Source organism: Mytilus californianus, unplaced genomic scaffold (assembly GCF_021869535.1).
Source record: "Mytilus californianus isolate M0D057914Y unplaced genomic scaffold, xbMytCali1.0.p SCAF_3, whole genome shotgun sequence".
NCBI lineage: Eukaryota > Metazoa > Mollusca > Bivalvia > Mytilida > Mytilidae > Mytilus > Mytilus californianus.
Genome location: NW_026262679.1, coordinates 98895026 through 98908624, shown reverse-complemented (window position 1 = coordinate 98908624; position 13599 = coordinate 98895026). Strand labels below are relative to the sequence as shown.

The 13599-nt window shown below is 30.2% G+C and overlaps 1 protein-coding gene across 1 annotated transcript in view; it reads right to left on the bottom strand.

Moving 5' to 3' along the window:
* Positions 1-344: 344 nt before the first annotated feature.
* Positions 345-13599, bottom strand: part of LOC127735525 (catenin alpha-2-like) — a 33040-nt gene continuing 19785 nt past the window's right edge. Inside the window, exons 13-21 of the mRNA XM_052245710.1 lie at positions 12292-12492; positions 11871-12022; positions 11205-11274; positions 10338-10566; positions 8626-8731; positions 7867-8001; positions 6320-6412; positions 5137-5157; positions 345-2966 (exon numbers count right to left, since the gene is read on the bottom strand). Coding sequence (XP_052101670.1) covers positions 2799-2966; positions 5137-5157; positions 6320-6412; positions 7867-8001; positions 8626-8731; positions 10338-10566; positions 11205-11274; positions 11871-12022; positions 12292-12492 — 1175 coding nt within the window. The 3' untranslated portion in view covers positions 345-2798. The remainder of the gene's footprint in view (positions 2967-5136; positions 5158-6319; positions 6413-7866; positions 8002-8625; positions 8732-10337; positions 10567-11204; positions 11275-11870; positions 12023-12291; positions 12493-13599) is intronic.

Sequence of the window (13599 nt, the reverse complement as noted above, 5' to 3'; positions counted from 1 at the left end):
AGACCGGTTTCTACACCAAATGTCAAGCTCTCGATTGCCAATAACATTGTAAAGTCATTCCATAACATTGATTGTATTGCTTATTCCATGGCCAGTTTTGACACTTATAAATATACTGTTGAATTGTTTCACATTTTTCGTGTTGATGCCTTTTATAGCTGACTATACAGTATGGGTTTTTTCCCATTGTTGACGGCCGTACAGTGACCTATAATTGCTTATATCTTCTTGATTTGAACTCGTGTGGACAGTTGTCTCAATGGCAATTATACCACATCTCTTTTTTTTATATTCATAAGTTTGTATTCAACACAGCATCCTTTAAAAGATAAAAGTAAATCATATTTAGTATGAAAATCTGTTTTAATGAAGTCCATGTAATTCAGATGTATAAAGTAGCTTCTATTTCTGATAATGACTAAAGTATGCTTTTTGAAAAATAATTGTAAATGTACACTATAAAAAATACAACATAAAAAATTCTCACAACCATTATTAAAAATAAATAAACAATAACTCTACAACCAACGGAATTAAACTTGTTCTAAATTTTTACAAATCTTCTTTTAGCTGTTTAAATATTTTCCTAAATATCAATGCATACACTATACAAGAAAATTTGTGTGTTATTTTATCTTAAGGTAACAAACATATTAGGTTATTTTTTGGTCATATTTTCATGTAATAAAAATCAATTTTATATTAGATATTAAATTTCCACATAGAAAAATACTGACCTAACAATATTGTGGAAATAAAACTGTAATGTGACAAAAACTTGCTCACCAATTAGCATCTTAAGTTTTGTAAATAATATTATCTTCTAGCAATATGTGGACTACTTTCCTTTTAAAAAGTGAAATATTTGTGTCTTTTGCCCTCTACCTTGTCTTAAAGCTTAACAAATACAGATTTGATTTTTTATTTATACAACTAATGAATCTATGAAAAATATAATGAGAAAAATCTAAATGCAAAACTTAACTTGATATAAGGGGAAATAGCTCTGTATACATTTTCTGTGAAATTATTCTGTTCAAAGGTAAGAAAATCTTACTTTGAAATTCTTATTGTAATCCTGTGTGTTGTGGTTATTAGTTATTTAATCTGACATTATAAATGTTTGTAGTTTTTTGTAATTTAAATCTTTAGAAAGACAACAAATGTTTTGAATATAAATAAACTGCTGACACAGAGATATGTCTCGCCTGTCTGCATAAAATTCAGAAAAAGACAATCTGATGGGCAGCAATATTGCTAGTTAATTCAAAGTAGCTGAACCAACTAGTGGGTAGGGCCTCAAAATGGTTGACATACTGAGATGTACAGACAGCAATGCAACTTTATAGAAAATATTGTCTATTGTAAGCAGTTCCCATCAAACTAACTTAATGAGAAAACTAAACATTGAAAATTGCATGCGAGACAAAAAATTATGAAAAATCTATAAACTTATTCAAAGTTTTGGTATTGAGCTGAATTTTGTCTCAGAATGACCTTAGATCTGTCTCTGAAAAACCTTCTGACATCAAGCAACAACCACTTTTTAACTATGACGTCAAATTATTTCAAATTGTGATGTCAAATTTTACGGGAACTTGTGTGATTTTAAGTAATGGCGGACAAATTTGCATTCAAGTGTTAATATGTCTATTAAGAAATAATAATTAAGAGTGGTTTTCAAAATAAATTATCATACTTCGACATTATAAATTGTTTTCATAAATTTTAATTTTAAGGTTTTTTTTTCTGAAATAAATTATTTAGAAACATCTATGTGAAATTGCTAACAGCTTTCCTATTCAAAACTCTGCCTGAATTTGCTAAACATATATTTGTTTAAATAAAATAATGAAATGAAAAAAATGATAAATAAAAATCTTGTAAAAAAAAATTTAAAAGTTGTTAATAGAAATTAATGTAGCACAATAAAATGATATGTTCAGTTCAGTTTAACACCACAATCAAACTACATGCATGTAAATTAAGAAACAATTAAATGAGATTCTGTTATGAAAATGAAAAATCCCAATTGATGATTATAAAAGGATGTAGATGGTTGTATTTACAAAACTGATATTTGTATGACATTAATACCAATGTGTGTTTTCATGTTTGATAAGTGTCTTATTTTTGTAAGTATGCTTTAATGCTGACTTGTCTTCATGTTAATATATATATCAAGTTCTATTTCAGTTAACATATTTCTAATTTGACACCTAACAATAGTAATTCTCTACATAATTTAACATTCAGTTTCAAACTCTGCAACATTTTTAACATTTTATATTTGTGAATCAGACAAAACATTAATTCTTTCCTATGCCATTTTGAATTTTTAACATCACAACCTTAATATAGAACTCTTTATATCTTATATCTGTATATGTATGTCAATATTATATTGATGATTACAGACAATAAAAAGTTCTTCTAAGTAAACAAATTATATTTAAAATAACCGTTCCTTAAAATCAAGTTTTGGGGTCCTCAATTAATATGAAAGGGTTTGAACGTAAAATGGCACCATCTATCTATCATATCTCCTCTCAGTCAAATTATAAAAAAATACTCAATATTTTGACTGCTAATGTTATCTCCTACACATATACTATTAAATTATTTGTTCCAATGTGGTGTCCTTTTTTTACAGTTACAAAACCCAAAACATTTATCAACATACATGCCTTATAAGGACAACCACATATGTATTCTCATGTCAATATAAAACGATTGAATTTTGTGTAGTGAAATAAACAAGTTAAGATTAAGACAGGTAAAACAATATGTCTATTTTATCAACAGTAACTACTGGTATCTATTTCCTGGAATTCACTTAGTGCTTTCACTGGTTCTACATTCTTTTTAACAGCACTCTTTTTGATCTGAGATCGTAAGTCTTTAGCATCTTCTTTCCTTACTAATGGTTTCTTCTCAGGAGCTTTCATTTTCCACATTACAACATTCTGTAATTAACAAAGTTAAGTTATAAAATGAATTGTTATCTGTTTATTTGAACATTCATTTATACACCTGTATTTACATAGCTTAATGCAAAAAAATATAAATATCTTTTTTAGCATGATATATATACTGGTAGATTCTTCCACAGTATTTAATTAAATTTAAGCAACTCAGGATAGTTAAATTTCCTAAACTAATAAATTATCTGGAGTTGATAATCGTAATATATGAGGTAAAGTGGCAGAATCTCTAATGAATGTTAAGAAAAGTAAAATATAAAAGTAAACTCGTTTCTGCAATGTATATGATATTCTCTCATTTGAAATTGGATGCATTATGTTTTTTTTCGCTAATGAATTGGTAATTAACATTTATATATCAGTGTGCTCGTCGTATGATAAAAACAATGTTATTGACATTTATTGATCATGATCTAAACAGTTAAAAGTTGACTGAGAATATTGGGAGGACAGGTTAATTAAATATTTGATAATAAAAAGTAGGGATGTCAATAAGTACTCGAATACATCGCTCGGTAGTACCGAGTATCGAATACTAAAACGATTCTCGACTAATTGGTTTCCAGTTAAAATATTGCTGTCTTCTTTATATAAAATTGATCTTCATGAGAACCTCTTTCGGAAAATTAAATAGGTATCACTGATTATTCAGACTAGTAAATAAATTACTTTTTGTTTTGAAAGCTTGTGCTAAATTGCCAGTTAAAATGCCGAAAATATGTGGGCTATACCTAGGCTAACACTTTAAACTAAACATGTCTTAGCCATTCGGTACTGTCGGAGCAAATATTTTCGTCTGCAAGACTGTAATTTAAAAAGTTGCAAAACCAACTGTCCCCAATAATAGTTGACAAGAAAATGTTTCCAAATAAATTAAATTTGTTGCATCCTCTGGTGACCCTCAGTGAATAGTTAAACTTCTAATCCTTACGCCTTTGTAAACATTAAATGTGTTTCTTAACGATTACAAAATACTATTGTTTGATACGGTTTTTCCTTGTTATAATTTTCAAATAGGTGTTCATTAAATTTTATTGATTAGATTATTGTTTTTTTACCTACTTAGAAATTGTAGGTAATGAGCTATTAATTATGGTGTGTAATTCCTTGTCCCAGATACTTATGTAGATGGTTTTTCGTCCGTTAAACAACAAACCACAGAATGTAAAGTAAGTATTTTTGTGTTTCTGTGTTGTAGATATATTTCAGAGCGAGTACTCGAGTATCGCTCAATAAAACCAACAAGTACTCAATTAGTAATTGTTAACTGATTTTACATCCCTAATAAAAAGGTTGAGAAATTACGTACAAATTAGAGAAAGGATTATTCCTGGGGTACAATTTCATTGTTTATATCGCCAGTTGGACAGACAGCCAATTTTATGGTTTATAGATTTTTCTGGACATTTATGATGTTTACAAAGGTGGATAAAGCAACTTTGGAAACATAATGTTCTTGGATTATACCTTGTGAAAGGCGTTTTGGATTTGGTTTTCAGCCTTTCATGCAAGAATTTTAAAATTAAGAACAGACTCAAAACACAATCCTGACAAAATTTATGCTGGTTTGAAGTGTGGGAAAACTTAGGATGCTTTGCAGTACACATGATCAGTCTATTAATCATGTATTATACATTTATCAGAATACAGTAATTTGATTTAGAGACAAAAACTTATACCGGTAGTTACCTATTCTGCTTTTTGTGTTGAAAAAAGAAAGTAATATCACTCTTTTCTCTTTTAGAAAATAAAATTGAATGAAGAATGCATTCATATGTAAAGAATAGATTCACCTCACACTACTATAAAAATTCCACTCAGGAATCGAAGTTCTTCAACTTTAAAAAAAATAAGATAATCTTCCTCAACAAGGGGCATAACAAAAAATTTCATTGGCCTAAAAATGTTAAATCAAACACAATTTGTTTTTGCCAATTTAGACTAACTAAAATCTGTCCAAAATTTTAGATAAGAAAGAAAATTGTTAGTCATCAATACCAGCATCGGTTATGGCATTCATGGAAGACAAAAGGTTTTGTTACTAATGATGTTTAAAAAGAATATTTCTTAGGGATTTTACTTCCTCTAAATTTAGGTTCAATACAACTCTGGATAAAATTATTTTAACATAGACAGACAAAAAGTAACCTACCTTTTGTCCAGGTAACTTGTACTGTAATAGAAAGAAAACAAATATGTATAAATAAGTATTCCCTTAATCACAAATGTAATAGAAATTCTTGTGCAGGAGTGTCTGCTTGTTTTTTTTGTGTTTGTTTTTATTGGTGGTTGGGGCTTGTTTAATATGCAGAAAAGCAACTGTAATAAAAGCCAAAATATTCCTGCCACTACCCTCCACCTCTTCCTTCACAAACAGAGAGAGTTCTGAAAAGCCTCAAAAAGTCATCGAGGTAAAAAAAAATGTGCACAATGCCATTTAATTTAAATGATCATGTGAATATATAGTTTTTCAACAGGTAGCTGTCTCAATGATGTTTACCCAACATTTACTTAAACTCATTACAAATGAGAAATATAATCTATCTTAGATCTATTGTTGTATGCTAAAATTGATTGTTTGTATAAAGAGTTTTTTTATTCCTCTTTTCCTCTGCATCTGCGTAATTTAAAGATGAGTTTTATTTGTATGAAGAGTTTTTTATTCCTCTTTTCCTCTGCATCTGCATAATTTAAAGATGAGTTTTATTGATGGGGTAAATTGAAAATCTATGATTACCAAGAACCTTGACATCTTACTCAGACACTATTTTTGTTATTGTTGTTATAAGTATTATAATTGGCTGACTGATTAATTAACTGATTTGTTGACTTTTGGTTTTAATGTCCAGTATACAACATCTCATATGACTATTTTGGAATAATTGGGTGGTTGAATGTTGCAGTTTCAATTTCCATTATAAAATATCTCATGAATATTCAGTTGGTGTTTTAATTTCCACGAATACAATATCTCACGACTATTTAGGATTAATTGGTTGGTTGACTGTTAGTGCTTTAATTTCCAATATAAAATATCTCATGAATATTCAGTAGGTGCTTTAATTTCCAATTTTTAAATATTGCATTAATATTCAGGATAATTGGTTGGTTGACTGTTGGCATTTTAATTTCCAGTATAAAATATCTCATGAATATTCAGGATGAATAGATTGGTTGAATGTTTTTTTTTCTGTCTAACAGATATATCTTTTATGAATATTTAGGATGAACATTATACAAGAAATCATGTACTGTTACAATAGATGATACATTGGTAATATTGTTTAAGGACAGATAATCTCTTATTTAATACATTAATAGATGGTATTGTTTACCTTAGTAGAAGCAACATAGGCAGCTTTGACGGTTAATACCACTGTATTCATCAAGTTCTTGGCTGCTTGAATTAAAGATGTAGCACTGTCTAACTGTCAACAAAAGATTTCAAATATTGATAAAAGAATTATAAATGAACAATAAAAAGAATTGGTTAAGGGTTCAATGAACCCTGCATCCTGACTGTGACTGCTGTTGTTAGTGTAATAGGTAATAGTCAAAGTCCATCAAATTTTAAATTCTTTACCCACAGACCTGTTCACTGCCATTTATTTCTAAAATACAAGACTTTAATTTAACTCTAGGATCTTTTGATTATGGAAATGCTTCATGAAAAGTTGCTTGAAATTCAAAACAGTTAATTGCCCAAAAATGAAGTAAGTCCATTCATTAGTAAAATATGTAAAATAAAATAGGAGGAAAAACATTTCAACTGTCTGCTCCAGATGATATCTCTTAATAATGAAAAAGCTTCTATTTTATAAAATTATGTGAATGTTTGACAAAGTTATTGATATCTAAAGATACTTCAAGCACAGACTGAAACTAAATGTTTCAACTGCAGACTAATACTTCATCTAGGAATGCAAAAGTTGACTCCACCACAGAAATTAGCATACTTAAGTTAAATTATTAGTGGCAGTAGTTCATAAATGAAGAGTTACTCATGTGAGGATAAACAAGTGAAACTGCGAGCTACTGCTCACTGATGATATCCCCGCCCAAATATTTCAGTAAACAGGAAGTTGTTGAGTGATGAATCTGAAAATGCATCACATGGTATAGCTGACTTATATAAACCCTGAAACCAAAATACAGAAATCCTTATGATGTAGTTCCTGAAAAAGATGAGCCAAAAAATATTCATGGGATGGACGGATGGATGGACGGACAGACAGAGGTAAAACAGTATACCCCCACTTTTTTAAAGCAGGGGTATAATTACAGCATTTTTTTTTATCAATTTTTAAGCAAATTGGACATTGTTGTATCATGTATTATGTTGTGCTTTTAGGAAGTAATTGCTAAATGTTCACTGATAAATCTTATGTTAATTGTGATAATATCTTTATATTACACTGAAAGTAGTTCTTCAAACTTCAAGGAAAAGGGGAAAAATTAGTTCCTTTAACTTTTAATAGAGGGGGATTAAATTGCAATTTTTCATCGATCCAGCCATTCAAATTGAATGAGAATTTGATTTCTAAAGATTAATTTGAACCTTAACCACAACTCATCCATAGTTTATTGCAATACAATCACTACCAACCACTCCCTATATGGGTTTTTAAAATTGAAAATTGAAAAAAAAATATCACTGATTAGTTAAAGAAGATGCAAGATATATGCCAATGAGACAGCAGCCCATGGCTGAACACAGAAGTTTATAATGTAATAATATATGGGTAAAATTTGAAAATAATTCAAGATTTCTGAGGGTAATATTCTACTCTACTGTTAGGTAATTATTCCCAGTTTACAGTAGAACTAAATTATTGCACTGACAGTGTTTGTGTTCCTATATATAGTTATTAAAGTTAATTACCCCTGATACAATAAGTTCTCCGCTAGCACTCGTAACATCAGCTTTGACTTTACTGGTGATATTCAATTGATGGCAGTACAGGGCTATTCTCTGTAAGTAAGCTTCTAAATCTTTCTTGGAGGCAGAATCTGGACACTGAAATGAAAAAAAACAACATCTAAATTATTTTCTTCAAACTATTTGTGACTGGATATATTGTTATTTTTTTACTTACAATAGAAACTTTTATCCTCAATTAGGCCATGAACAGAAAATTACAGGTTTTAAAAAACAAGACTGCACACACTGAAATGTTTCACCTGCTTTACTAATCTTGATTTTTGTTTTTCAAGTCTTTAAGATGAAATTTGTTTTTACAGGTATCACATAACTTAACATTGTCATTTATCCATGAAAATGAGGTCAAGATCAGATAAACACTACCAAACTAACATGTACAAATTACAATTATTACACACACCTTATATATAGTTGACCTATTGCTTATAGATCCTGAGAAATAGACCTAATAATAAAAACTTAACACTGACCATTGAATACATGATCTGTTCATTAATGCATTTTCCCAGAAAGACTTGATGTCACAAAGCAAATATCTTCATGTCACAATGTCCTATGTCAAGTTTTCCCCCCAAATGACCACTGGTCACCCAGAGCAGTTCAATCATAAAACTGAAATTGGAAAAGCGTCTGATTATGAAAATGAAGTCAAGGTCAGATGAACCATTCCAGACCAAATTCTAGCTTCTGAGAACCTACCATATCAAGTATAGTTCTTGATAATTTATCTAGCTTTGTTCCAGCTTCTGAGATTTTCTTTGCAGCATTAATGACATCCATTGTACTCTTCAATGGACCTCTTCCTCTGAAAAAATCATAGAAAATTCATTTATATCCTACTATATCTGTTGAAAAATTATTAATCAAATTTTGGATGCAATTTTTGAAGTTAAATCAGTACAAAATAAAAAAAAAATGAAAAATATAATGTTGAAATAGTAGAAATATATAATAAAAACTAGACAAAGTGATGCCCCTGCACTCCACTCTGAAGTTACTATATTATAACAAAGGCAATGTTTGACTTTCTTTGACATATTAATGCGTCTGGGAGACACAAATGATGCCCTCGCAGATGCAAAGTGTTATTTTAAAATACACAAAGTTGAGCACATAGGTCTATGGTTCACTGTAGGAGGATTTACCCGGAAATGCTATGCACCTCTTATGCCAGTATATACGACAAAAATGTTCAGCTATCTCCCAAAAGAGCACATATTTAACCCTGACAACATGCATTCCTTCGATACATGTACAAATAGCCAGCAAAGTGAAAACTTCCTAGCATTCAAACTGTAGGAGGAGTTATCTGGAAATGCTATGCACCTCTTATGCAAATACTCCAAAAAATGACAAAGTTCAACATTCTACAAAAGTGCAAATATAAATAAAAATCAAAACCCTGACCACATGCACACCTTCAATATATGAACAAAAACAGCCAGCAAAGTGAGAACTTTCTAGCATTCAAACTGTAGGAGGAGTAATCCGGAAATGCTATGCACCTCTTATTCAAGTATATACTCCAAAAATGACAAACTTCAACTATCTCCCAAAAGAGCAAATATCAATAAAAATCAAAACCCTGACCACATGCACACCTTCAATATATGTACAAACAGCCAGCAAAGTGAAAGCTTCCTAGCATTCAAACTGTAGGAGGATTTATCCGGAAACACTATGCACCTCTTATGCAAGTAAATACTCCAAAAAATGACAAAGTTCAACTATAACCCAAAAGAGCAAATATCAATAAAAATCAAAACCCTGACAACATGCACACCTTCAATATATGTACAAACAGCCAGCAAAGTGAAAATTTCCTAGCATTCAAACTGTAGGAGTTATCTGGAATAACTTTATACTCATAATGGGACGGACAGACAGACAGACAGAAGGACGGACAGACAGGGGTAAAACAATATGGCCCCCAACTTTCAGTTGCGGGAGCATAAAAATTACACAATCAGTTATATTCATTGTTAAATCATGAATTAAATTTCTTAGAAAATTAGGTGATAAAATAGAGATCATGTAAGTAATACAGACATCATCTAATAGAAATCTGACATGTAAACTAATTTCACATTCAGTCAAGTTCTAGTGTTGTGAAATATCTTAGGGTTTGACAAGAAACATTCACCAATCTTCTATTGTATGATATATCACTGGATAAGACTCGTTAACATATTTAACCAGGAGTAAACAGTGGGTGTCTCTAGTGGTGCAGTAAATGCTGAAGTATCTTGAGCAAATAGGTTTACACTCAGTCTTTAATAGTGCTCTTGCAGCTAAATCAGTTTTCTGTGTAGTGTTTTTTATAGACTTAAGTTTCTCCGTTTATCTTTTTCTCTTAGCTATGGTGCTGTCCTGTTTAACAATTATTAAAATGTATTCCTTAAAAAGCAAACCTTGTAAAATCTGTCATTTCCATCATAATCATACACATCTGTTTGGCCAAAACAATGATATCATTTCCACTGTCATCCCATTTCCTTATTTCCTGGTCCAATTCTCGTTTGGCAGTACGGAATTCCTGGACATGCTGTTGGATAACTTCCTTTTGTTCCTCAGGCAGATGAGCCATAATCCATCTCTCACTTTTTTGCCCTGAGTAATCTTGTTCTGTTGTGTAACTTGCTAAAATAAAGAGCAAATTCATCATAACTATTAACATTTTTAGCTACAAATTAATTTTGCAAGCTGATTTTTTTTCAATTTCACTTGCAATTTTATCAGTTTGTTAAAATTTTCAATTTGCAATCTGTAAACTTTGCAAGGAGCTTTGTTTCAAACTAGATGACTTTTCAAATAAAGCTAAGCTTTTCACATTTTTTCTGAAGCACGTAAACATTGTTTTCTCAATACTTTTTTGAAAAGATTTCTTCAAATTTTATTCAAGCTTCTTATGTCCCATTCACTTTATATTTCTCATGTATGTATCAAATTTGTATGTTTACTATACATTGTATCTTATATAATAAGTCATTGTATGTTTAATATATTTATCTTTAATAATATTTCTCCATGTGTGTTTCATATTCAATTTCAATAACATTCACTCATATATGTTATATTCATATTACCTTACTCATGTGTATGTGTCATATTCCTCTTACCTCACATTTACTCATTTGTAAGTCACATATATTTTAATACACATTTACTAAGTGTGTGTCATATTCAACTTAAATTTCATTTACTCATATGAGTGTGATATTCATGATATTAACTTTTAATATACTTATGTGAGTGTGATAGTTATTTAATTTACTTACATTTACTCATGTGTGTGTCATATTCATCTTCAACATCATACTCAGTATCTGTATCTATTTCTTCTGGACTCTACAAATATAAAAAAGGTCTTATCAGCATCCTATTTTCCAAGAAACAAGTACCTAATTCTTAGGAAAAAATGTTGAAACAAGATTTTGCTGTAGTGGTACCAATAGTTGTTACTAGAATCTTGTATCCATTAAAATTTGCCTAATCTAGGTTAGGACACCCATTACATATATATTACCTACTAAGAGGTTCAATCTATTTTAAACTTCCTGTTTTTTTCTAATAGCATACTGTGGATTCATTATTAGTGTTGGATACCAATTTTCGTGGATTTCGTGGGTACAGGGAAACCACGAATTTAAATGTTCAACGAATTGCAAATTTGCTGTATGATTAACTGTAGACTTTGGGAAAACCACGAAATCCAATATCCATGAAAATGCAAGTTTTTTCTCAATCCACGAAAATAAATGAATCCACAGTACAACATTTACATTACTTTTTAGTATTTCAATTCAGTATTCAAAGTGGCTTGTGATCTGTTTATAAAAGAAAACTATCTCAAATTTGATGTTTTATTTACCAATATATTTACTGAAGATTTACAAATTTAAAGCAATAAAAAAATTTCAATTAATCAACTAGTATAAACAAACCCTGTTGATAAGAACTGCCTGTCTGATCTCTCTGACACCATCATATACCAGACGACTAGCATCAATAAATTCATTTTCATCTATTTCCCTCGGTGGATTACAGCTCAGTGCATCCACTGCTATTTCCACTTTCTCAGCAAAGTTTGGCATAACTGAAAGCAATATTCAATCATAAAAAAAATTCACTATGCTTGCTTGTGAATAGAAAATTAAAGAATTTTGTATAACACATCTGAAAGCAATGATCAACTGTATCTCAAACAATTCACATGATTTCCCCCTAACCGTATGCAGCATATTGAACTTTAGTAAAATAAATGTTTAATAGTTTTCCCTTAAACAATAAGTACCTCACCTATATCTTTCAAGGTTAAAAAACACAAAAAAAAAACCCTTAAAGGTGTAGCATAAGAATTTTTACCTTGATCTCTGAGCATAACAACAGCCTCCATCACTCTGTCTGTGTACAAACCAGGTTCATAATTATCCATCTCAGCACTAACAACATTACAGACTCGTGCTGAACGACCTCGGATGGCACCAGCAGTACGATCTAGATTGTCAGGGTCCATTTCTTGTAATGCAACCACACATTTATTTACATCTTCCAAGATGTGACTTTCTGTAAGAAAGTTTTAAATTGTTATCAAAGAAAGTAATAAATAGAATTTTTTTAAACTTTACCTTTTTAATGGAAGATGTTTTCAAATTCATTAAATTCATTAAATGTCTCTTGGGTGTCATCAAGGATATGCCAGAAAGAAGTTTGACTTTGACTTTTTACTGCCAGAGTTTACTTTTTTATTATGTTTTCTTATTTTACAATGTATAAAATGCAAGTAGACTTTGCTTTTCCAATTTTTATTTTATGTTTATTTTGCTTAGGAGAAAGTTAACATTTGAAATAGAATTATATGGTCTAAATGTAATATTGCAGGAGTTTACTTGCATGCACATTTCAAACATTTCATTCAAAGAAAAAAAGACACTGAGTCCTATTTAAAAGTGATGCAGTGAGTTTAAAGATATGCTTACACTATACAAAAATTGTTTTTACTCTAAAATTGATTATGATTTTACATGAATAAATTGCTAGTTGAATAGAGCTTATAGGACTAAGTATTGACTTATAATTTCAATAAATGGGGAATGTGTCCATGGGACACAGATGATGCCCCCGCTTGCATATAATGTTATAAAGGGAAATAACTCAAGAACTGTAAGAGTGACGCTACCCATATTTGTACTTGATCAGATTTTGTGGTAATTAGCATTGTGTATAAGTTTCATAGCATTTAGTTGAGGCAAACTTAAGTAAGAGAACCGAAACAAAAATTCAAGCATTTTTTCCATTTTTAAAGGGGCATAACTTTAAGAACAATAAAAGTGACACCACCAAAGTTCAAACTTGATCTGTGTTTTGTGGTAATAAGCATTGTGTATAAGTTTCATAACATTTGGTAGAGGTAAACTAAAGTTAGAGAACAAAAACCAAAAATTTAGCAATTTTTCCATTTGTAAAGGGGCATAACTCTAGAATGGCAAAAGTGATGACACCAAAATTCAAACTTTGTCTGTGTTTTAAGGTAATAAGCATTGAGTATAAGTTTCATAACATTTGGTTGAGGAAAACTAAAGTTAGAGAACAGAAAAAAAAAATTAAGCAATTTTTCCATTTGTAAAGGGGCATAACTCTAAAACAGTAAAAGTGATGCCACCAAAATTTAAA